The 25,596-nt window shown below is 51.2% G+C and overlaps 1 protein-coding gene across 2 annotated transcripts in view; it reads left to right on the top strand.

The window, feature by feature from the left end:
- The first annotated feature begins 1,220 nt into the window (after positions 1-1,220).
- The window catches only part of COL6A2 (collagen type VI alpha 2 chain), a 50,476-nt gene continuing 26,100 nt past the window's right edge, over positions 1,221-25,596 (top strand). The window contains exons 1-14 of one of the 2 annotated variants that reach the window (XM_024211121.3): positions 1,221-1,556; positions 7,221-7,355; positions 9,888-10,486; positions 13,879-13,899; positions 16,283-16,348; positions 17,099-17,152; positions 17,259-17,303; positions 18,445-18,471; positions 19,208-19,234; positions 19,326-19,370; positions 19,955-20,008; positions 20,368-20,430; positions 23,622-23,684; positions 24,797-24,886. In XM_024211121.3, the coding sequence (XP_024066889.2) occupies positions 7,250-7,355; positions 9,888-10,486; positions 13,879-13,899; positions 16,283-16,348; positions 17,099-17,152; positions 17,259-17,303; positions 18,445-18,471; positions 19,208-19,234; positions 19,326-19,370; positions 19,955-20,008; positions 20,368-20,430; positions 23,622-23,684; positions 24,797-24,886 (1,260 nt within the window). In that variant the 5' untranslated portion in view covers positions 1,221-1,556; positions 7,221-7,249. The remainder of the gene's footprint in view (positions 1,557-7,220; positions 7,356-9,887; positions 10,487-13,878; positions 13,900-16,282; positions 16,349-17,098; positions 17,153-17,258; positions 17,304-18,444; positions 18,472-19,207; positions 19,235-19,325; positions 19,371-19,954; positions 20,009-20,367; positions 20,431-23,621; positions 23,685-24,796; positions 24,887-25,596) is intronic. The other variant, XM_024211120.3, reaches the window with a different exon arrangement.

The raw sequence follows: 25,596 nt of genomic DNA, 5'->3' as shown, positions 1-25,596 counted from the left end.
TCCACTCTGTAATTTCTCAAGATTTCTACAGCTTTGGAAAAGCTAGAGTAGCACATTTATATTCTAAATTCACATTCCTTGTTGTTGTTGTTGTTGTTGTTATTTATTTGTATTATTATTTCAAGCATACGTAGTTTCATACCATATGTGTTTCACAAAAGGAAACTGCCCATATATAACTGTACCCGAAGTCCTGCCTCCAGGGTTCTCCAAGTTTTCCACTCTGCAGAGCATTCTGGGAAAGAAAGACCTTATCATGAGCCAGCAGCCCACCTCACTGCTTGGTTCTCAAATATTCCATTCCGTGGACCACCACGAAGGACTCTGTGACCTTTGGTAGTCCCTACATCACAGTTTGAGAACCACATAAGTATATGGAAAATAATTGGAAAATTACATGCAGGGGCTCTTTTTCCATGTGGGGCTTTTCCATGTACAGTACTGTAGAGTGAATGACTCATCGGTAAATCAGGACTGCTAGATTGTTGAACTGAAATGCATGGGGCACACTGGGCATGGGGCAGTTACAGTAGCAGGGAAGAAGCAAAAATCAGATTAGGAAAACAAATAGTAACATGGGTTTTCATTAAAATGATGGGTCTGGCTTGTACTTGGAACCCACCAGGGCTTGGCCTGTGAGAGCTATGCACAGGCTACTAACCCAGCACCACGACTGGCAGATCCCGCCAAGAGGCCAAGGGCTGAATGGGTTTGGAGAGTGACCTGCTCCCCCAGCCCTAGATTGAGAGGTCAGTTCAGGGCAGTGTCCATGGGTGGGGAGGGCCTAGGACGATGCGAGGACGCTGGCGCTGCCATTCACCCTATTGTGTTTGTCTTTGCATTAGTGACATTAATGGGGGTTGGATCAGGACATTTTCCTGGCCAGGAGGTTGCCAGGGTCCCTGAGTAAGAGGTGAATATTTGTGAAGGCTGTGGGAAGCTGAAGTCTGAGCCCTTCCTGTTTTGAAATGTGCCAGTCCATTTTATGCATTCTCCTCAAGATAGGTTACAAATGGGGGGAAGAGGAGTAACATGAGTGAGTGGTGGAAATCCATGTGGCAGGCACAGAGAGAGCTCCTGTGCTTGGAAAAACATGATTTCCTCTTCCGTTTTTTTTTTTAAATAATCTCCTAACTGCAACATTACAGCTTCCCTCTGCCCCACTCCAGACACCCCCAGGAAAAGGAGTAGGGATTGGAGGGTGATTCCCACTCCCCAGCCTAGCCTAGTAGGGCTTCGATGGATCTGCAGTGACACCGTGTGGATACTTGGAGTAAGGACATCTTTGGCCTCTGTCACAGACAGAGTTGAAGGAGGAGAATTATAAAGTAGGCAGTTTCTTTTTTGCCAGAGAACAGAGGCTCTCGGCTGGAGAAGCCTCTGCCACTCCTAACTGATCCCTTCTCTTCATCAAAAATAGACACCAAAAACTCTAAGAAAAGAAATCCAACCCTTCCAACCAAAGATGCAGAAGCCTTATTAACACAAAGATTCCAAGACTTTTCTCTTCTTTTCCTGACGCGACTTTCTGGAGGAAACTTCAATCTTGTTTTCAGGTAGGCAAAGACTCTTGCTTCACCATTTAATATCGCCATAAACCTTCCTGCTTCTTTTGAAGCTGCTGCAGATGTGAACGGGGAAACTAACCTTTTTATCTTCAGGTTGTGTTTGTGCATATAACTCATCCAGTGCTGCTTTTTGTGAACTCTTGATCAAGTTGATACAGTAGACTTTCTAGGCATGTTGCTTTTAGAAACTAGACACAGTAAACAAATCTATATTTCACTTATCTCTCTGAGCTGCTGGATAGTTCAGAGATTTGCATGTGTGGATATTTTGGGCAACAAACTCTCTTGGGATTAGAATAATTGTTAATGAGACCACTTTCTGAAGGAAACCTTTTGGGGAGAGATTCTGCAGCTTCTGCTCCTCACAAGACCCAAGGAAAGTTCAGTCCCTTGTATATGAACTCAAGTTTCAGGCATCACGGCCAAGGGGCTAGTAAGTCACTAAAACTTGTTGGGCCAAATTAATCCCTAGTGTAACTCTATTGAAGCCAGTGGCATTACCTGAGGGACAAACTTGGCCCACTGTAACAGTACCAGAATGTTGATGCTGCTACAAAGCCTGAATTATTAGACCCAAGGGCGTCTCTTTGACTTTGAATGACACACGAGTACAAGATTCTCTTTGCTCCTCACAGAAATCGGGCGTTTTGGTCTGTTGAATTTCACAAGCCTGTCAATTTTATGTGAAGAGGTAACCGGCAGGGTTTGAACAGGGCTCAGTGTTATTGCTAGGGTATGCGTAACTTGCTTTGTTCGGGCTGAGGGCTTTAAGGAGTGTACTCTGATTTCATGCACACTACTTTATCTGTGCACAGTGAAATGTGCGTGTGGCTGGTTCACTAGTGCTGCAGTTCGCTGATGGGTGTGGTTAACATGGCAGTAGAAGCCATCCCCTGGAAGAGGTGCCGTTTCCGCACAAGTGAAAATGGCACCCAGACTGAGATTGTTCCTCCCTCACAAAATGACATTCCCAGGCCTCTTGCCACCTCCTTCCCGCGCTATCTGCGCTGCATGAAGTCCCGTGGTGCTTGCAGTAAGATAGACGGGGTAGAGCTGGGTGCCAGGCAATGGAGGGGAAGCCTTTACAGTGGGTGATCTGCCTGGGAACCGATCACTGAGCACTAAGGGAAAGATCTAAGCAGATTGTTTGACACACACTGAAACTCCTGGCACTCGCACTGAGCGAGCCCAGCCTGTGTGTGTGTGAGGGCAGGAGGAAGGCATTTGCCTGCGCATTTGTTACAGACGGGGGCACAGATGTCTCCTAGTTTTATCTTACTTGATTTTCAGAAGAAACCCTAGTGCCTTGGACAGAGCTAGAACGGAGGGTGCCTATGTGACTGCAGACCCAGGCACAGGCCACAGGTCTCAGGGTTGTACCCCGAGATCACATACTCCAGTGCACATATCCTGCTTCTCCACACACTCAACACAACCCATAGCCACTGCCATGAAAACCATGGGCCTGGATGGTTCTTCAAGGAGGAATATGGAGTGTGAAACGTTATTGTACATTTGCCATCGGCGGGATGATGCACATGGGAATAGTTATCTTTCTGTGAGCGAAACACATCTGGAGGCATTAACTGCTGCTTCCATACAGTATTAGCCCAGACACTGGGGCTGGTTTGCTCAGGTCTGCTAGGGGCACCTCAGGCAAGTGAGATACTCAGGCCTCTCTCAGGGATGCCATGTAGATCTTCAGTGTAGTAGGTACACAAGATGGGGATTCTCACCTGCTGATGCTCCCAGCTCTCACAGTTGGGTGAGTGGACCAGAGTGGTATGGGGGACCCTGGCTATGCAGGGAGGTTCTGGGGCACTGAGCTGGCCCTTCTGGCATGCTAGGGGATCTGCCGGCTGTCTCCACTCTCAAGGATGGGACAGAAGGTCTGTCATGTCTGCTGGCTGGTGTCCCGCTGGTCTGTGAGCAGAGGGAATCTGTATCCCTCGTTGTGAAATTACTGCCACATTTCACTGGACTCCACACTCCACCAGCCAGGGTCTCCCCACTGTTGTAGGGAAGGGCAGCGGGGACAAATGATTGAATGATGTGATCGTGTGCAACAAGACTTGTGGGGGATCATCTCAATTGGTGGGTGGAGCTGCTCTCTTGCCAGGAGGAGTTCAGGGGAGGGAGAGGTGTTTTTCCATTCTGCCTGCAAGCGCAGACCCGGCAGTCTCCTGCATGGCCACCGTCCTTGCCAGGCCACTGCTTGGCCATTAGGGCTTGCTGCAAACAAACAGGGCAACCTAGGACAGGTGTGGATGGGTGAGCTCCTGGGCTCCCATGCAGCACCGTACAGTGCATTGCTCCTGCACGTGCCCCCTCAAGTCTCCATAGATCGCTTGAGGTGAGGCCTGAACCACATGCAGGGAGAGGGTCACAGCACAGGCTGAGGCCTTCCGCATCCACTCCGTGGACATGAAGCCAGGGCTGGCGAGTCCCAGGGCTGCTCCCTCCTGTCTCTATCACCAGCAGGGATGTCTCACTTCTGACTCCCAGACTTTGGAGGAGGGGAGGTCGGGGGAAGCTCTGAGAGGGTCCCCTCATGGACTCTGCCGAATCACTCCTTTAGCCCCTGCAGGCCAGACTGTCCGGGCACCTACGTGGGCCAGAGTAGGTAATACAGCCCAGGCGATATGACCTTCCTGGCACCTCTCTGCGGGGCTGCCTGGGGGAGGGTCAGTGTGTGTCCCCCACCCCGCTCGCCCACACCTCCCCAACCTGCTCACTACCTCCACGTGGGTCCTGGACTCAGCAGAGAACCCTCCACGGGATCCAGGGGCAGGGCAGGGGACAGCACCCATTCAGTGACCGGCAGTCCTGTTGGCATGTGGGCCTGGGGAACACGCTGCCCCCATGGGAGGCTAGGGGAAGCAGATGTAATGGTACCACCTGAGGTGGGGCAGGGGTGCACTGAGGTGGGCTGGGGGGAGGGGTGGGTGGGGGCTGTGATGGGGTGAGGACCCCAGCTGCTTTAACTGCTGCTCATACAGCGACTCTGATGGGAGCAGGCCAGTCCCAGGGGAAAGCTCTGGTTACAAATGCCAGGTGGTTTGTCCTGGGGCTCTTGGGGGGCACTGCTGTGCCATATGTGTCACGGGAGTGTGTGTACACAGAGGAGAGAAGGCTCTGGGTACACACCAGCAGCTCCAAGCCAGCACTACTCTTCTAGTAGCATCATTCATCCTGGTGCAGAAGAGGCCATGGCTAGTGGAACTTCCCCGCCCCACGCTGCTAGTGCACCCAGCCCTCTGCTCGAAGGGCGAGAGGCAATCTCTCACCATGCCCATCCACTCCTTGGCTTCTCCAATAGGGGGCAGCAAATTGCCACGTGGGCTGATGCCTGTCTGTGCTGTTGTGAGCCCTGTCTGCTGTGAGCTGGACTCAGGATCCTTCTCATTGCACATAGAATCATAGAATCATAGACTATCAGGGTTGGAAGGGACCTCAGGAGGTCATCTAGTCCAACCCCCTGCTCAAAGCAGGACCATTTCCCAACTAAATCATCCCAGCCAGGGCTTTGTCAAGCCGGGCCTTAAAAACCTCCAAGGAAGGAGACTCCACCACCTCCCTAGGGAACCCATTCCAGTGCTTCACCACCCTCCTAGTGAAATAGTGTTTCCTAATATCCAACCTAGACCTCCCCCACTGCAACTTGAGACCATTGCTCCTTGTTCTGTCATCTGCCACCACTGAGAACAGCTGAGCTCCATCCTCTCTGGAACCCCCCCTCAGGTAGTTGAAAGCAGCTATCAAATCCCCCCTCATTCTTCTCTTCTGGAGACTAAACAATCCCAGTTCCCTCAGCCTCTCCTCATAAGTCATGCACTCCAGACCCCTAATCATTTTTGTTGCCCTCCGCTGGACTCTTTCCAATTTTTCCACATCCTTCTTGTAGTGTGGGGCCCAAAACTGGACACAGTACTCCCGATGAGGCCTCACCAATGTCGAATAAAGGGGAACGATCACGTCCCTCGATCTGCTGGCAATGCCCCTACTTATACAGCCCAAAATGCCATTAGCCTTCTTGGCAACAAGAGCACACTGTTGACTCATATCCAGCTTCTCGTCCACTTGAACCCTAGGTCCTTTTCTGCAGAACTGCTACCTAGCCATTTGGTCCCTAGTCTGTAGCAGTGCATGGGATTCTTCCGTCCTAAGTGCAGGACTCTGCACTTGTCCTTGTTGAACCTCATCAGGTTTTTTTGGGCCCAATCCTCTAATTTGTCTAGGTCCCTCTGTATCCGATCCCTACCCTCTAGTGTATCTACCACGCCTCCCAGTTTAGTGTCATCTGCAAACTTGCTGAGAGTGCAATCCACACCATCCTCAAGATCATTAATAAAGATATTAAACAAAACCGGTCCCAGGACCGACCCTTGGGGCACTCCGCTTGAAACCGGCTGCCAACTAGACATGGAGCCATTGATCACTACCCGTTGAGCCCGACGATCTAGCCAGCTTTCTATCCACCTTACAGTCCATTCATCCAGCCCATACTTCTTTAACTTGCCGGCAAGAATACTGTGGGAGACCGTATCAAAAGCTTTGCTAAAGTCAAGGAATAACACATCCACATAGGTCACACAGAGGCAGTCCCTGGCCAGCTGGGGGTGGGGGCCAGGGATAATCAGCTAATTCTTGAGCCAGCCTGTGCTCCAATGACTGGCCCCAGACTGCACAGCAACATCGTCCTCCACGGCGCTTCCCTGCAAACTAAACAAACCGGCGCTGATTTCGCTTTGTGAGCACACCTTAAGTATTTCTTTAATAGGCAGAGCTCTCTGAGTGCTGGCTCCAGTCCTGGGGCTCAGGATGGGGCCCAAAGGGCTGAGGGGTAATACTGGAGGATTTGGGGGTCTCGGAATACTTGGCGCAACTCTCATCCGAACCCCTCAAGCACTCTGCAGCCATGACTGTTTTCTCAGCACCCTGCTGGCAGGTAGGAAGCTATGGGCATGGTATCCCGATTCCCAGGGGAGGAAACGGCTAAGTGATTGGCACGAGGCCAGACAATGGCTCTGATGCTGATCTCACATCCCTGTAAGTCAGAAATAGCCTTATTGGACCCAATGGAGTGACACTGGGGAACCAGCGTGAACCTAGCGAGTCAATGCAGTCAGGACAGCCTGACTCTCACGTTGCTGCGCTGGCCACTAGACCCCTTCCCTTGGAGCAACACGGGCTGGGGAAGCAACCACCCATCTGGCATGAGGTAAAAGCCGCTTAAAAACAACTTCCAGCCACACTCCAAGAAGAGGGGTGTTTAAAATAACTTAGCTGGATTAGTTAGACCTGAAACCTAACTGCGAGTCCCCAAGGTACAGCCACTCTGTGATGAAGGAGGGTGGAGCCACGCTCCGGACTGTGCAGAGAGCACGTTGCTTGGTGGGTCACTACTAGCAGTGCCCTGGCTGTGGTTCCAGGCCCCGAAGGGAGCACTGTGCTCATCCAGTCTGCCCTCCTGCATAGCACAGGCCAGGGGACTTTGGGAATTAATTCCTGTTTGGACGAGGGCACTATTAGAGAAACATCTGCTCCTGATTTTAAAATGTCCAGTGAGGAGAGTCCAGCCCGACTCTTGGTAAGTTGTTCCAGTGGCTAATTACCCTGACTGACTCCTGGGTTCGGCTTGTTCTCCTGCAGGAAGCTGAATGTGAAGTGGAGTGGCTGAGATGTCCCAACCGGCCTTTTTTGCCGTTCTTCTTTGCATGACGCTGGTTCCCCTCCAGGCTCAGTATGATGACATAACCTTCAGTCCTCGCCCAGCTGCCTGTCCAGGTACCAGCAGGATAACTTGTCTCTCTGCCTCTGTCCTCTGTATTCAGCATTAACACTGAAAACTCCCCTGGGTTCAGTTTTAAAGGCTGCTCAGAGGCACCCCACTGCTCCTTTGCACTGGCTGCACAGTACCAAGCCCCGAGGAGTTTCCTTGCCCTGTGGGTGGGGCAGGGCACACATGCAGCTCCCATTTCTGAGGGATGAGCTGGGGTGCGGATGTCTGGGCATGAGGAGCTCAGTCTGGGGAGGCGGGGGGATCGCCCAGGCCTTCAGAAAGGAAGCAAGATCCGTGTCAGGTGTCAGGAAGTAAACCTGTCCTGTCGCACACGAATGAGAGGGGCAGATACTGGCTCAGACTTGAAAGATGCGGGGGGCGGGGTCAGGGTGGGTATGTGTGGGGGAGGCGGGATGTCATTGTAGATAGCACAGTGGGCCCAGTTTGTGTGTATGTTCTTTGTTACCATTGAGACCCTCCCCGCACCTCCCTCCTAAACCCATTCTAAGAAGTCAGTGTAGACAAAGCTGGGTGATTGGGCAACAAAATGGCAGATGAAATTCAGTGTTGATAAGTGCAAAGTAATGAACATTGGAAAACATAATCCCAACTGTACATATAAAATGATGGGGGTCTAAATTAGCTGTTAAGAGCATAAGAATGGCCACACTGGGACAGACCAAAGGTCCATCTAGCCCAGTATCCTGTCTTCCAACAGTGGCCAATGTCAGGTGCCCCAGAGGGAATGAACGGAACAGGCAATCATCAAGTGATCCATCCCCTGTCGCCCATTCCCAGCTTCTGGCAAACAGAGGCTAGGGACACCATCCCTGCCCATCCTGTGTTATGAGAAGGAGTAAATAACACGTCCTTATTTACTTTTCCACACCAGGCATGATTGTATGGACCTCTATCATATCCCTGCTTAGTCGTGTCTTTTCCAAGCTGAAAAGTCTCAGTCTTATTAATCTCTCCTCATACGGCAGCCGTTCCATACTTCTAATCATTTTTGTTGCCCTTTTCTGAACCTTTTCCCATTCCAATATATCTTTTTTGAGATGGGGCGACCACATCTGCACACAGTATTCAAGATGTGGGCCTACCATGGATTTATATAGAGGCAATATGATATTTTCTATCTATCCCTTTCTTAATGATTCCCAACATTCTGTTCGCTTTTTTGACTGCCGCTGCACATTGCGTGGATGTTTTCAGAGAACTATCCACAATGACTCCAAGATCTCTTTCTTGAGTGGTAAAAGCCGACAGGAGTGGAGGAGCATGTGGTTTGGACAGAGACATCCCTTAGGGGAGGATCTATTAATGGTAATTCTCTATGTCCTAGTAAGAAGGAGAGCAATGGGGAAGGTTTAGGTTGGATATTAGGAAAAACTTTTTCACTAGAAAGGGTGGTGAAGCACTGGAATGGATTACCTAGGGAGGTGGTGGAATATCCTTCCTTAGAGATTTTTAAGGTCAGGCTTGACAAAGCCCTGGCTGGGATGATTTAGTTGGGGATTGGTCCTGCTTTGAGCAGGGGCTTGGACTAGATGCCCTCCTGAGATCCCTTCCAACCCTGATGTTGGGAATCGTTAAGAAAGGGATAGATAGAAAATTAAAAAAAAAAAAAATTCTATCTATCCCTTTCTTAATGATAGATAGAAAATATCATATTGCCTCTATATAAATCCATGGTACACCCACATCTTGAACACTGCATGCAGATGTGGTTGCCCCATCTCAAAAAAGATATATTGGAATTAGAAAATTTTCAGAAAAGGGCAACAAAAATAATTAGGGGTATGGAACAGCTTCCGTATGAGGAGAGATTAATAAGACTGGGACTTTTCAGCTTAGAAAAGAGACAACTAAGGGGGGATATGATAGAGGTCTATAAACTCATGACTGGTGTGGAGAAAGTAAATAAGGAGGTGTTGTTTACCCCTTCTCATAACACAAGAACTAGGAGTCACGAAATGAAATTAATAGGCAGCAGGTTTAAAATAAACAAAAGGAAGTATTTCTTCACACAACACACAGTCAACCTGTGGGACACTTGACCTTCACAACATCCTCTGGCAAAGACTATAACAGGGTTCAAAAAACAACTAGATAAATTCATGGAGGATAGGTCCATCAATGGCTATTAGCCAGGATGGTGTCCCTAGCCTCTGTTTGCCAGAAGCTGGGAATAAGCGACAGGGGATGAATCACTTGATGATTACTTGTTCTGTTCATTCCCTCTGGGGCACCTGGCATTGGCCACTGTTGGAAGACAGGATACTGGGCTAGATGGACCTTCTTCTGACCCAGTCTGGCCATTCTTATGACGTGGTTTCTAACCAATAGTAATTTCCATGAGCCATCACCATAAGCCCCTCTAGGGGTGTTCCATGTGCAGAAGGGGTAGGTCTGTGTCGTGTGCTCCTGCACACTGTGTGCTCACTGCTCTGTGGGGGGTTTTCCTGCCCAGTCTGGTGCCTGAGTGGCGCACTCAGTCCCATCCTGATGCTATCTGCCCCATTGTCTCCATACAGAGAAGACAGACTGCCCCATCAACGTGTACTTTGTCATTGACACCTCGGAGAGCATTGCCCTGCAGACTGTGCCCATCCAGAGTCTGGTGGATCACATGAAGCAGTTCATCCCGGCCTTCATCAATAAACTGGAGACCGAGGTCTACCAGAACCAGGTCTCCATCACATGGAATTTCGGGGGACTTCACTTCTCAGACGTGGTGGAGGTTTACAGTGCCTTGACCAACCTCAAGGACGTGTACCTCTCCAAGCTGAATGGCATCAGGTACATTGGCCGGGGCACGTTCACAGACTGCGCGATATCCAACATGACCGCTCAGATCCCGACCCACCAAGACCGTGCCGTAAACTTCGCTGTGGTCATCACCGACGGCCATGTGACGGGCAGCCCCTGTGGCGGGATGAAGATGCAGGCCGAGAAGGCCCGGGATGCAGGGATCAAGCTCTTTGCAGTGGCCCCCAGCCAGAACATCTTCGAGCAGGGTCTCCGGGAGATCGCCAACCTCCCCCACGAGCTGTACCGCAACAACTATTCCACCACCAAGAGAGGTGCCATCGAGGTGAACGAGGACACCATTGACCGGATTATCCAAGTCATGGTAAGGGACGTTGGCGCACACAACTCCAGCCTGACGCTGCAGCCAGAGGGTGCAGGGTCAGGCCGATGTGACACATGTAGGGATGCAATAGAGATCTTGTTGGACCGGGCTGATGGGACAGAGGCATTGGGGACTAAGGACAGGTGATCCAGGGGCTTGTCTATACACAAAAGTTGTACTGCTCTGACTGTACTGGTACAGATAAGCCAGCAAAACCCCTAGTGGATGCAGTTATACCAGGATTAAAGTGCTTATGCCAGTACTGCTTAGTCTATGTGTACACTATGGGGCCCATACCAGCATAGCCTCCTCATGTAGACACAACCTACACCAACAGAAGGAGCTTTTCTGTCAGTGCAGGAATGCCACCTCCCCAAAAAACATTGGCCACATTGAGAGAAGCACTCTTCCATCGACATAGTTGTGTCTGCACTGTCAGCATAGCTACGGCTGTCGGGATGTGTTTTTTCACACCTGTAGCTATGCTGACATGGCTTTTAATTGCAGACCAAGCCTTACTCCACAGGGAATGAGGAGAATAAACTATACTGGTATAAGCACCTTTATACCAGTAGAAGTGTGTCCACACTAGGCAGTTGTACCACGCTAACCCTCCCACCTGTTAGCAGAATGGGTAAATCAGTACAAAAGGCATGTGCAGCCCAGGCCTGGCCCAGAGGTTGGGCACTGTTGAAGCAGCTGGCGCACACAGTTTAATAAGCTGGTAAATAAATATTTAGGGGGGAAATTTGTGTCAGAGCCCCCTTCCCCCTGACAGATCATCCCAAGGAGAGAGATTATGATGGGCCAAGTCATCACCTTTTATCATTGCCATGTCTGTGTTCCTTCCATATATCCTAGAAGCCCCGTAAGCCAGACTTGAGCCACCAGTTTTATGGTGAATTACTTTACTTCATAATGTTAGAATTGGTGCCAATACCTCTTTGTGGGAGGAGGGGATGTAAACGGTCAATCTGCAGTTCACCAGTCGCTCTCCTGGGTGAGGAAGGTTAGCTCCTGAAACCTGCATTTTGTCACTCTGGGAATGGCGGAGTCTCCACTGCTGTCAGTTTCCCTCTATTCGGAATAGGAGTCAGGGTGAAAAGAAGCTCCACCCCCAATCCTAAATCCCTCCCACAACCTCTCGGAGCAGGATGTCTCTGCTGGAGTGAAATGAAGTAGTTAGCCAGGCTGACACTTCACTGAGTTCTTGCCCCCTTGGGGTAAGAAGATCAGTTCACACCGACCTGAGGAGGTTAGATGCTGTCGGTCTCTCTTAATGCTCAGGAAGACCTGGGCACCCTGTGCAAGGCAAACTCTCAATACCAAGATAGGTAGAGCACTGTAAGCATTTACAGTTAGGTTTTCTCCAAAGCCATAAAGGGCTAGAAACGTTCAGGTGCTGAGCTCCCTCCAGATCTGACTTCAGTGACAACAGCAGATACTCAGCACCTTTGACAACTAGGGCATGTTTTTACAATGAAAGTTTGCTATTGCAGCAGCTGATGGACCCACAAGAAGTGTTCAGTGGATCCCCTACTCAGATGCAAGCAGTTAAGAATGTGCATATGTGTCTGCAGGCTCAGGGTCTGACTAAAAAATGATTGGTAAACTTCCTTAGGATTCTTACTGGTTTCATGTTCAAGGCTTAGTTAATTCTTTCTTTGTTTGCAGTGTCCAATTCTCCACCCCAGCAAACGCGCTTGTACTTTACTAGGAAGGCTACAGACGTCCATAAGTCTTGAAAGGATCGGGGCCCAGATTTGCACAAAATCAGTGTTCCCCCAAATATTAACCTCTTCTTCCCTCTTTGCAGCATGCTGCACTAGATGTGACTGATCAGTGTATGCAGTCTAGTATTTAAAACTACAGTCTTACAGTCCACTTCAACTCATAACTAACAAAACCAGCAGCCCTTATTTTCAGTGGAAACTCCTGGGTACTTGACACTGATGAAAATCAGGTAACCCATTCAAATGCCCAAATAATGAATTAGGAGCCAAAGTTTAGGACCACTTTAAAAAAAACCTTGGCAAACAAAGTCTATGAGAGAGAGAAGGTGGGTGAGGTAATATCGCACTCAGAAGCTTGTCTCTCACCACCAGAAGTTGGTCCAATAAAAGATATTCCCTCACTCACCTTGTCTCTCTAATATCCTGGAACTAACATGGCTGCCACAGCACGGCATAATTAAGTTCATGGATGTTCTGTTCTATCCAAGTATTGTCTGACATAAATCCATCCTTTAAAACCTTATTGGCGTAATAGCACTCGAAGGCCTGTCCTGCAAACGCTCATGTACGTGCTGAACGCTCTGCATGGGAGTCGGTCCATTGAAATCACACACTGCAACGGAGGGGAAGGATGGCCCTGTGATGAGGGAACTAGCCCAGGACGTGGGAGAGCTGTGGGGGTCAAGTCCTGGCTCTGGTACAGATTTGCTGTGTGACCCTGGGCAAGTAACTTCACCTCTCTGTGCCTCAGATCCCATCTGTACAATAAGGACAACAGCCCTGCCCTGCTCATGGGGGGGACGTCCAGTACCAATTGTGAGGTGCCCAGACCCTGGGGTGATGGGGGCTAGAACATCTCAAAGGACAAAGCTGCAGTCACAAACACTCTCTAACCACCAATAACTGGGAAAGGGGCCAAGACCTTGCCTTTCACTGTCACTCACTGAAAACACAGGGCAAAACTTGACCAGAGTTTTCAATACAATCCAGTTCCCGGCCCTGCCTCCGTAAAGCTCATGCACGTGCTCAGCTTTGGGCAGCGTGTGCCGTCCCTTTGACAGTAGCAGCGCTACGCACAGTGCGTAACATTACGCCCAAGTGGACGACTCTGCAGGACTGGCCCTACGGTCCCAGCTGGGGAAGGCGAATGTACTGCGCTCTTGCATTCTCTATGGTTTAAAATGTGTACCAGTGATAAGTGCTACCCTACATGTAAAGGAGACAGAGCGAGTTAGCCCTTCTCTTTTCTTGAAAGGGGATGTCTCCTTTGCAGGAGTTCTGCAGTCTGTGGCCCCAGTCTGCAGGTTATTCCATCCAACAGGCCTGTGCTCCCACCCAGAGGCCTGGGCTCATACAGAACAATACGCAGAATCGGGGCCTTTGTCCTTGGACAACAGGATACCCAACCTATGTGTCAGAAATCGGAGTAGTCTCACCTCCGTATCTCACACCTGGGACTGAAAGTCACTACTGCTTGGGTTATTGTATGTTGCTTTTAAACCATACAACTACTGTCTCCCGCTTTCCCTGCTCCTAGTGGGGAGTGCCAGGACTGCCCAGCTCCAGGAGGAGGAAGCATGCCAGGTCTCCTCATGCTTTTTTATCGAAATGATCTGATTTTTCTCTCTCTCTCTCTCTCTCTCTCTCTCTCTCTCACAGAAACATGAAGCCTATGGCGAGGTGAGTGAACAACACCTTCACGCAGCTTGCTCACGCCAATGAGATTGGATTGTACCACAGATGAGTAACCCTGATCCTGCACTGAGCTCCAGGCAGCTGGACCCCTGCACCCATGTGGAACTCAGTGTGGGGTCAGGGACAAGGTCATGTTGCCTTTTAGTTCAAATGAAACAGCAGGATCCTCAGTTCCTGCCCTAAATCCCAGGTTAGTTTTGCTGAGCATAAATAAACAGCTGCTGTGTCCCCAGAGGTGGCTGCATTTCAGTGCTAGGCATAGTGATTTCTGCCTCTATAAAGTTTTGTGAAGTGTTTCTGGCTCCTTCAGGCTGGAAGGAAATACACACAGATATGAAATTCTGGGTTAGAAAACAGCAGCAGGACCTAGCAGCCTGCATCACTGCCCTGGAGGCTGCAAAGTCACCATCAGATGGAAGAGGCAGGCACTGCTCCCATGAGGCCATTTATTCCACTGTAACGGTTTGTTTTATTGAACTGCTTTGGGGAGTGAAAGAACTTAATGATTCAATGCCCAGGCCAACGCGAACCAAGATCTTTCTCGCTTCTTTATTTGTTCAACTTGTTTAATATCAAACTCTCGAGGGGCTCAGCTCTGTGGGTGTGGATAGTATTTAAGTACCTTAGCTGGCTTTTAGGTCTCTTATAAAGACCCCTTCGGCCTACAGGAGCAAATCGGTGGCTGCATTCATGCTGTAGAGACAGCCCAGCTCTCATGCGCACATGGAGGCCCAACTTGGAGAGCTTTGTTCCAATAACACAGGCTGTGCAGCCCCTCCATTAATTCACTTAGTGTCACCTTGGACCTCTAGGGGAGAACTTGGCGTTTTCCTGCCCACCTTCCTCAGGCAAAAGCCCCAGGCACTTTGTGGCAGTTTTTCATGAGAAGAGCTGGCTGAGACCATAGCCTCAACTATCCTGCCTGACTGCCCAGAGCGGAGGGCAGCAGCAGACCCAGACCATAGACACCAGCGTTGGTTGATTAGTCCCCAGGCCTGCTGAGGAGAAAGGAGCAAAAATGTGCAAAGGGGTCTCGGCGGCATCCTGTACGTCAGAGGGAAGCGAATGTTTCAGTTGGTGTCTAGCCTCACCTATACTCCCATTGTCCGTTTATCTGCCCACACAGACGTGCAGGAGAGCTTCAGATGCACTAGGGCCCAAAGGGCATAAGAACTGCACAGAGATGCTCTTTAAACCCAACCAGGCCAGAGCGCCGTTAAGGCTAAGCGTTAACAGTCCCTGCTCCCCAGGGCTGCCCCCAGCCAGGCCAGGATGTGGGGGCTCCTGGCCGGTTCCCCTTCTGAAGTCTAGGGTGGGATTTTCCACCACGCTGCCTGGTGGCCCCACTCTGAGATCCCATCAGAGCAAACGGGGGTGTTCCCCCAAGGCCTATGGGAGCGGAGCTAGACTGACACTGGGCAGTGTCAGCATCCCAACCTCAATGTTCCCTCAGGCTGGGTGCTGCCTAGGCCAAAACTCAGTGTGTGCCCAGCCCAGCCCCTTGTTGCCAAGAAGGCTAACGGCATTTTGGGCTGTATAAGTAGGGGCATTTCCAGCAGATCGAGAGACGTGATCATTCCCATCTATTCGACATTGGTGAGGCCTCTTCTGGAGTACTGTGTCCAGTTTTGGGCCCCACCCTACAAGAAGGATGTGGAAAAATTGGAAAGAGTCCAGCGGAGGGCAACAAAAATGATTAGGGGGCTAGAGCACATGACTTACGAGGAGAGGCTGAGGGAACTAGGATTGTTTAGTCTGCAGAAGAGAAGAATGAGATGGGATTTGATAGCTGCTTTCAACTACCTGAAAGGGGATTCCAAAGAGGATGGATCTAGACTGTTCTCAGTGGTACCAGATGACAGAACAAGGAGTAATGGTCTCAAGTTGCAATGGGGGAGGTCTAGGTTGGATATTAGGAAAAACTTTTTCACTAGGAGGGTGGTGAAGCCCTGGAATGGATTACCTAGGGAGGTGGTGGAATCTCCTTCCTTAGAGGTTTTTAAGGCCCGGCTTGACAAAGCCCTGGCTGGGATGATTTAGTTGGGAATTGGTCCTGCTTTGAGCAGGGGGTTGGACTAGATACCTCCTGAGGTCCCTTCCAACCCTGATATTCTATGATTCAGGCCTGAAACTCCAGGCTGGCTGCAGAGGGCAGGGCCCATACACAGAGCAGCAGCAGTCTCAGCCTTCTCGCTAGGGAGCCAGTGGGCACAGCGAGATCAGCTCCTGGGGACTGAGAATGAGGCTTCTGAAGGTCCCTAAAGGCTGCCAGTTGTTTCCATTACCTCTGTCATCCTGGCCTGGCTCTCCACCTGGCTTTCCCCACACGTCGTGCCGCGTGCCTCATGTTTAATCTGGTTTATTTCAGTGCTACAAGATGAGCTGTCTGGAGATCGCAGGCCCGCCTGGGCCCAAGGGCTACCGGGGGCAGAAGGTGAGTGACACACACCTGGTGGGCAGGAGGGGCCGTGCTGGGTGAGTCCTTAGACTGCTGGGCTTGGGAACTGGGCGATGACACCGACCAGCCAAGCCCAAGCTGTCATTGCCTTTGCTGACCTGCAGGCTGCAAACCCCACAGCTGCAGCCGGGCTCTCCTTGGCTCACGCTGATTCACAGCCTGGAACAGAGAGAGGTGCAGGAAAACCCGTCCCCTGCGGCGTCACAAACCCAGCACCACCCCACTCTTGCTGTGCTGGAGACCAAAGGAACTGGGGACCCCTCCCCACTCCCAGTAACCACCCCTGTCACCCGGGCTCTAGGCTCACTCCTAACCACCCCCACAGGCTGCCCCAGGCCAGGCTCCCGTGGTGACCCTGATTCTCCTCTCTCCCCAGATGCCCCTTTCGTCTTCCCCTCCCCCACTCCCGGGGTGCCTGGGCAGTGCCCCTCCCCCTGCACACTGTTCTCCCCAGGGCACGGCAGGGCAGCCCCAGCCAGTGCCCTAGGCTAGTACACTCAGTGACGGGCAGCTGTCACATGCTCAGCTGGGCTGCATAGTCCCCTGCCCACAAAGCAGAGCTCTGAGTCCATATTGTGTGTCCGTCCATCTCCTGCACTCCTCGGCGCTGAGCACAGCCCACTCCACTCTGGGCTGCGCTCCGCTGCGGGAGAGGGGCCAGCACGTGGTGCCCTCTGCTGACCACGAATGAAAAGTCACGCTGCTCTTTGTGTGCTTTATTTGCAGGGTGCAAAGGGGAACATGGGTGAACCAGGAGGTCCTGGGCTCAAAGGGCGACGGGTGAGTGGTGTCAAATCCCCCTTCCGCCTGCTGGCGAGCAGCACCGTGCTGGGTCAGCTGGAAACTGACTGACTTTGGACTAACTCCCATATCTTCTTTCTTTAAGGGTGACCCAGGTATCGAAGGTCCCATTGGATACCCTGGTCCCAAGGTAACGAATCCTGCGCCGGTGGCTGAGCTGTCTGCCTGCATTCTGGTTCGGATTCAGCAGTGGTGCGCGTGGCGTGTGTGCTGCGTAGCTGCCAGTCTAGTGCGCAACTTACAGCACCGCTGCGAGGCCATGGGGCTGGGGGAGGGCACACGGCCTGCCCCACAGCCTGCCAGAGTCAGTCACTTGTCTCCCCGGGACTTTGGATCCGTCCACGAGAGAGGAGATTTTTGCTGAAGGGAATCTATTCAGCCGAATTTTGGCCTGCAGCATTGTGACAGCTGGGTGCAAGACATTGTTATGACAAGGCTTCCTGTGGGCTGTCTGCCGTGGGCAGGACAGATGGCCCCTGCCCTTGCGCTACCGCAGCCCACCTCAGACATGCAGGGAGGCTGCAGCCGCAAGTAGCTGCTTGGCCAGACAGGTGCCCCTTGCCCTGCCCCCTGCAGGTCAGCAAGCAGGCAGAGCGTTCCTCCGCCAGGGCCCTTTGCAGGTAGGCCTGGTCTCTAGCCACTGCACATCAGCTCCGTGCCGCATGAGGGCGCTCGAGCAGGTGGGTGGTCCCTAAGCCCTTGGAAGGGCTTGGGGGAACAATCACCCTGCATGGAACCTGGAAGCGGATGAGTAGCCAGGGCAGCCTGGAGCACATCAGGAGTGTTACATGCTCCTGGCCCCCATTCCACTCAGCAGTCAGGTCCGTCCCGCCCACCACTGCGCCAGGGGATGCTTGAGTGGTGCCGCAGGTTAGCCCCGAGGAGGGGCATGGCAGGGACCAGCCTGGAGATTGATACTGCCTGTCAGCGCAGATCATTATCAAACAGGCAGAGTCTCCATGTTCCTGGAGGGCATTGCATGTTCGTTGGGTGGGAATGAACACGTGTCCAAAGGGGCCGGGTCTGATGGCACCCACAGGCTGAAAGCTCTGTCAGGATCCAGACACTGCTGTTCTGTGTTTGCACCAAGCAGTGTGGAGTGCTGGGGATCTCGGCCTGTCTCTCCCTCACTCTAGCTGGCCGTCTCCTACTTTCTGCAATAGTTGCATCTCTGAGTCCATCTGCCTGCCTGCCCAGAGCCCTTCGCTTCCCCCACCTCCACCCACCCACAGACACTAACAGAAAGGTTTTTGTGTTTTTTCTTGCCCTAGGGTATTCCTGGTCTGAAAGGAGACAAGGTAAGAAAGAGCCTCTGATGCTGGTCTCTGAGCACTGTGTAATGGGCCAGTGGGGCATTTCCACGGGTGCATGTTTAGAGACGGGGCTGGGAACAATAGTAGCAGTAGCTGGGAAAATGAGGAGGAATATTCTACAAGGATTTTGTTCATAGTGGAACTTGACTGTGGGCGTCTCTCCATGTTTGTGGCCTCTCCCCCACACGTCTGTGCTTTAACTTTGCTACCTTTACTACATGGAAAGTGCATTTCAGACTCCCACGACTGAATACTCATCGCCAGTGAACTCAGAATTGTAGATTCAAAGGTAGTATTTGAAATCAAAGTATGTTGGTAAATTACATAAATCATCCTAGGTGGGAGCAGAAACAGTAGCATGTGATTTATGCAACTAAGCAACACGTGGCCAGACCAGGGCTGGTGTAGGCCAGGGTAGTTCCCAGGAAGTCAATGCAGATATGCCAGTTTTCGCCAGCTGAGGATCTGGCCCAGGGTGTGGCGCATTGACAACACACTGCCCCATGTCTGTGCCTGCGGGAGTGAGGAGGGGGTGCTGCGAGGATGTAACTGAATCGTTGCCCGTAACGAACAAATCTGAGAACTTGGTGATCTGCTTGCAAACACTTCATGAGCAGAAAGGGGCGGGGAGGGGGCAGCTAGGACACAGTAGTCGTCATTAGGAGGGGTGAGCGGTGCAGTGTACCCAGAGCTGACTACGCATTGTCCCCTTTCTCCGCAGGGCGAGTTTGGAGGCGACGGCCGGAAGGTAAGAAGGCACCTTTCATGCAGCACCTATCCCAGCTTAGAGCCTCAGAGAGTCTCTAGCAAGCTAATTACTTCTTTTCCTTTGGTCCCAGGGGGCAGCTGGTTTCGCAGGAAGGAACGGCACCGATGGACAGAAGGTAACGCCACACAAGGGACAAGCCGTGCCCAGTCCAGCTCCGGTGTTCTGGTCGTTTACTGATGGGGTTTCCCGATGCCTGAGGCTGGAGAGAAGCTGTTGCCATCGATGAAAGTGAAATACAAGAAAATATCAGAGAATTCTTTCCTGGGGGCGGGCAGGATCTGTCCCTCTCCCGTACCTGCCAAAACACCTTCCACAGACCAGCCTTCAGCCCTCCCTTCTACACCTCCTCTGGGCACTGCGGGGACCTCAGCACCCACAGAGCCCAGCATGAAAAAGGGACTTGATATATAGGCAGGGCATCTCTCCCGTGCCCCCTCCAGGGTGCTGAAGCTGCCTCCCTGCACCACCTGCAGGGCATCACTGCTGCCTGCCAGGCGTTTCACCAACACGCCCAGGGCTGTGCTCTCCTTTTTTGTTGAAGGTCGATATTTGCAGTCCCTCTCTATCTGGCATCCTTGTGCCAGACCCTTGTGATTAGCTTTGGGGTTCAATTATTTACTGTGATAGACCAGAAACTCCTAATTCTTTCCCCCTGACTCTCCGGTTTTCTCTCCCCTCTTTCTGTTGTAACCTCTGCAGGGCAGTCTGGGACGGATTGGATCCCCTGGCTGTAAGGGAGACCCTGGGGACAAGGTAGGAATGTTTTCTTGTGCTTAATCAGCCAAGGTGTGGTTCACCATCGCAGGGCAGGCTTAGCCTGCATCACGAGCAGTGAGTCTCCCTGCCCAGTTGTCACGCTGCCCAGTGCTGGGCCGTGCACGAGAGCGCAGTGTGGAACGCACACCACGGTCTCCTGCCGACGCACAAGGGGAGCAGCAAGGTGATGAGAGCTGGCCTCTGTTTTGTTCCCACTAGCTGCAAGTTGAAGCCATTCTTGTATCTGAAGCTGCTCTCACTGCAAAGTGATTTTCTAGGGGAGGTGTTTTATCTGGTGGAGAGCGACGCACTGTTATTACTGCAGGCAGACGGTTCTTTGTCCTTTCCCTCCCTAGGGCCCTGATGGTTACCCAGGAGATGCAGGAGATCAAGGAGAAAAAGGAGATGAAGGCGTAAAGGTACGTGAATTCCAAACCAGAGAGCAGAGTGGCAGAGTCTGGACAGAGCACCAAGCGGGAGAGCTAAAATCCCCAGGCCACAGCTGTATCCATCTGCGGAGCAGTGCCCAGTTCCGCCCGCGGTGGACACAGCCCTGTGGGGAATGGAAATGCAGAGAAAGTGGGAGACTTCCCCTGAGAATGTGTTGCTCAGTTTCACTGCTTCCTTTACCCTGTGTGCGCTGGGGTGACTTGTGAAAGGCACCTGTGATCCCCCAGCCCTTGTTTGTGCCCTCTGGGTAACTGTCAGAATAAGAGGTTGCGTGTGTGTGAGCGCAGAGTTCACAGCAATACAACTGTGGCAATTGATGCCGAGTTTCCGAAGGCTGTTGGAGAGTGCTGCGCTGCTGCAGCAGTTGTGTGACACAGCCACTAGATGGCGCATGGGAGAGACTCCAGCTGAGCTGGAGAGGACAGGAGGAGGTGGCTTGTTTGGAGTCCTGCCTGTGTCCCTGTGAGGCTATAAGAACCCCGCCCCACACACACACACACAACACACACACACACACATCCTGTTCTGAGCTGGTCTAGCTCAGGTCTGTAGCCTGATTTGGGGTGTGTTAATTATGTTGATTTAATTTATCAACTTAATTAAATTTTATGTAATTATTTTAATTAATGATATTAATAATGATTAATTACAAATATTAATAGTATGGGTTTGTGGCTCGCCAATCTGTTTGATCAGAAGATAAAATTCTTGTCCCAAATCAAGCTTCACAGAGTTTCTAAAGGGACCCTCGGGGTATGACAGGAAGCTCATACTGAGGCAGATATAGTCATAAAGACTTTTTATTAAAATTAATGAAATAGTAAGTAAATGGTAAAACAGTTAGAATTACAAAATTATAATTGTATCACAGTTATTTAAGACATACATATGGTAATACAATATTATGTGTGGCAAACTTTGGTTAATACTCACCCCCTGTTTTGCTAACCTGGTGTTGGAAGACGCAGGACCTCGCCTCTGGCGGTTCCGATTTCACACCTCTTGCAGGGGTGTGCAGAGGAAACTAATGCGAAGAGCTGTCAAAGCTGTTTACTCTCTAACTTAACTAAATAAAAACTAAATGGAAAATAAAGCTTCAGGGAAACCAAGCTTAGCCGAGTCCCCTTAAAACTTAAAGTTTGAAAAGAAACTAAGTACGGCCTATTAATAGTTAATAGCCGTCGTAGATGGGGAGCATCGATACGTAGTTGAAGATGGAGACAATGAAGAGTAGATAGATAGATAGATCGACCCCAATAGCGAGGTGGATCGCCTTTTTATAGGCATAAATGCCGGAAATCCTTCCTCTTATGCCCAAATTTCATTCCTCCCCCACAGAAATGTTAGGGTGCACTTACCCCATAGGCTAGTATGGATGTGCGTACGTGCGCACTTGTGGTGTACTGGTTACGTCTGTGGGTACAACTTTGAAAAATCCCCTCTGCCATCCTTCATTGTCTATTGGTCTAGGGAAAGGTCTTAGACATAGGCGGGGGTGCTTTTTGTCTATTTGGGTAATAAATGTAGGCCAACTTTACTTTTCTGGGTAAAAGGTCCCGATATAAATATGCTAACTTTGCCTTAGCTTAACATACAGGTTTTTGGCCTGTAGGTCTCTTGCATTTCAGCAAAACTTATTTTTAATATAAATCTATAAACCTATTACAATACATCAAATACATAAACTTATAAGAAAAGATAGACCTATGCAAGCAAGCAGATTAATCCTTAGGGCTACACGCCCCCTTTGACGGGGTGGTTTGCACCAATGAACCCCGTCACATAGATAGGATTTAGTATCTGTGGGGACAGTTTCAACACCAGTTTCATACCTGGGCAGATTTTGGTATGTATCTAGAACGGGCACCATGTATACATATTCATGTTCCTCACCACGTGGTGCCTGTCTAGGTGTCTGTCTAGGTTTTGGCTTGGGTTTGTTGGATTTATACTGCAGGCAACCTAAAATAAGGAAATTAATTCCAATTGCAATTCCTTGGATAAACCACCCATTCTTTTAATCCAAAATTTTCCCTGGGAGTTGTTGCAGGCTCATTACTTTCATTCATTAATCGGGTAATAACTTGTTGGGCTTTGTCCATATCGTTAGTAATTTGGATGAGGTGAGTCTCCTTACGAGCCATTAATGATTTTAGCTGTAACCCTAATGGGGGAATGTAGACAAGAAAGGTGGGTGTGCTTTGGATAGTTAAATCCTGATAGGCTGGGTCGGACTGAATAATGGTGATGTTCTCAAAAGTGGGAATAGGGGAAATAGCTTGATTTCCTATTAAAGTGGGTTACTTTGGAGTAAAACAAAAATTTGGCTCTGTGACAGGACACTCCAAGGGACCATATTGGTACCTCTTTTGGTTGGTAACCATGCAAAATTGGTTACTTCCAGCATAGGTCACCCTCTCCGTCGGAGTCTTCCACTTAGTCAGCCTCACCAGACATGACAATGATGAATTCTGTATTTTCTCTCCCTGTAGTCCACACAAAACAGTGTCTGTTTCAAACACGTTACACCTACAGATATACTGAGGCCCTTTCTCAGAACAACAGGCCATCTGTGGCACTTTCCACGTCTGAGTTGGAGTGTGAGAGACCACGAGGGGAGGCGCATTAATGCGTTCCCTATAGATGTCGTCTTCGAGGTGACCTATAGAATGGACAGCAACCAATTGCCTGTACACATCCTTGTCTGGGTCAAACACTGGTAACGAGACCGTGAATGAGACATACAAGGATCGTGTCATCATACAATCTTTCGAAAGAGAACAACTGTCACGGTTGGGGTGAGGTGTCACAGATCCCATCTCTCTCATAGCACCCACTGACAAAAGCTGGCACGACTCCAAACAAGTGGACCATTCCTTTTCCAGCTTTTGAAACCACTTGGGACAGTACCAATTTAACAATTGCTCATCTTTAATTAGGTCAGGAACTTTTCCCAGTCTTAAGCATTGTAATGCGTCAGTAATTATACTTGCGACATATTCTCCATATGCAGAGCATATAATCTCTTTCCCCAAATGTTGATCCCTGTGCTGATCATTGTTTAAAGCGATTAACTGGTCAGAACAGATGCCCTGACTGAGGCTTTTGTGTGAGCACACCGAGTTGGTCGCTCGTGACCATTGTTCTCTTGCTGTTTCAGGGAGATCCTGGCCGCCCCGGCAGCAACGGACCCCAGGGATCCCCAGGAGAAAAAGGAAACAGGGTAGGTTCCCTGCCATGCTGGGAGCAGGCCCCTCCCTCTGGAACCCATTTGTGATACCCTGGGGCCACAGATAAAAATATTCACAGACCCAGTGGTCATGGGGCAACTGCAGCATACAGCAAGGCTGCCATGCCGGCAGCTCAAACACACGGGCCATGGCCCAGCCACTCTGGGAGCTGATATCTGCCTGATGGCAGGTGTGAGCCCTACCATTGCTGTAACAAGCAGGGGACGTGCGCACGCCTGCCAGTGCCCCAGGTGACACTGAAGGAGACGCCTCCTGCAGTTCACCGGGTGGCTTGGAGCAGACGCAGTGGCAGTGGCTAATAGAGTCACTGGGAGATATGGTAGCAGTGCTGCTGTAGTGGAAAGGGAAATCGGTTCTGTGCTGCACAACCACTAGACAAAAGAAGTGGAAGTTACAGCTGGGAGTGGTGGGGATTCCAAAGAGTGCCTGCGGCCAGGGGCATGGCCGGGGGGGGGGGGGGGGGCGGCACCCCTGTGGCCAGGCATGCGTGGGGGGCGGGGGGGCTAGAACCTCTGCTTCCTGGCACAGGGGACCACGCAGGCTCTGCCTCTCCAGAAAATCCCTTGCTTTGCATCTGTCCTCCTCATTCTCAGCCCTTCCTTGTGTGTGCTGGGCCCCGATGCAGCCTTCCCAGCAGTAACCCCACTGCTCACCATTGGTGGGCACTGGCAGCTGTGGCAGGAGCTTTTGCATCACAAAAGCAAACCGTAGGGACTAACAGCTCACAGCAGTAGCAGAGGTCCTGCCCCCTCACTCAGGGGTCAGTGCCTCAGTGTTCCTCCAGGAAAGCACTCGGGGGTGCCTGGGCTGGGGGGGCAAAGGGCCAGGAGCTCCTTCCCAGTGGCCAGTCACAGTCCCTGGGCTCCCTGATCAGGGGCAGGGACAGGGGTGTCTGGCAGGAGGGGGAGCCAAGCCCCTAGGAGCCCAATCCCCCTGCACCGCGCTGTGCTGAGGCTGGAGTGTTTGGTGTGGGTGGCTGGGTGGGGAGGGGTGTGGCTGGGGGATGTGTGGGTGGAGTGACCCCTGCTGTCTGGCCTGCCTGCTCTCATCAAACACACTCTGATTATTTCCTTTCTTTGCAAAGGGACCTAAAGGAAACAACGGAGCCCCTGGGAGCCCTGGTACCAAGGGAGGCAAAGGAGGCCCAGGACCTGCTGGACCCAAGGGAGAGCGGGTGAGATCCCGAGGGGTTCCCCTATCCCTGCGTGCTGCATACACCTCGCAGTGGGTGATCCCGGCGCCCGGCAGGCACACTGATTGTCCCCGCAGGAAAGGCAGCTAAACTGCATTCCTGCAGTGAGCTGGCAAGGCCTGTCATCCCCTGCCCGCCCTGCCCGCAGCACCCCCAGGGAAGCCCCAGCAGGGAACCGCAGGGATTCGAGCTCCTTGTCTGTCGCAGTCAGAACTGGGATGTAAGACACTATCTTTCGGCTCTTGATTGCAAAGGAAACCTTGAAAACCTGAAGAGAGAGGTCTGCCTGAGTCTGCAGCCAGCCTGAAACAATAGGTCAGAGGGATGTGGGACTGGCCCCATTCACCTGCATTGATTCTGCAAACCCAAAGATCACCAGTTAAAGTCCACAAAGTCCATAATTCACTCTGATCACTTTAACAGAAACACCCAGCTAATGTGCTACCCCCAGGCCCAAATCACCTCTCTCCTCAGCTGCCCCCTTGCCAGCTCCCCCAGAGCTGTGCTTGCAGGCGAGAGGATACTAAGAGCAGAAATTGACAATGCAAGGGCAATGGAGAATCAATTGATTTTCAGATCAAAAGAAAGTCCCGGCCCTTAAAGCTGCTGGACTGAGCGTAACATCCCTTGTCAGATTTCCTCCATTCAAACCCTCCGCGCTTCACTTACACGAAGCTGCTGCAGAATCCTCA

Source organism: Terrapene carolina, unplaced genomic scaffold (assembly GCF_002925995.2).
Source record: "Terrapene carolina triunguis isolate 2854851 unplaced genomic scaffold, T_m_triunguis-2.0 Scaffold380, whole genome shotgun sequence".
Lineage (NCBI taxonomy): Eukaryota > Metazoa > Chordata > Testudines > Emydidae > Terrapene > Terrapene triunguis.
This window is presented reverse-complemented; position numbering and strand designations above follow the sequence as displayed.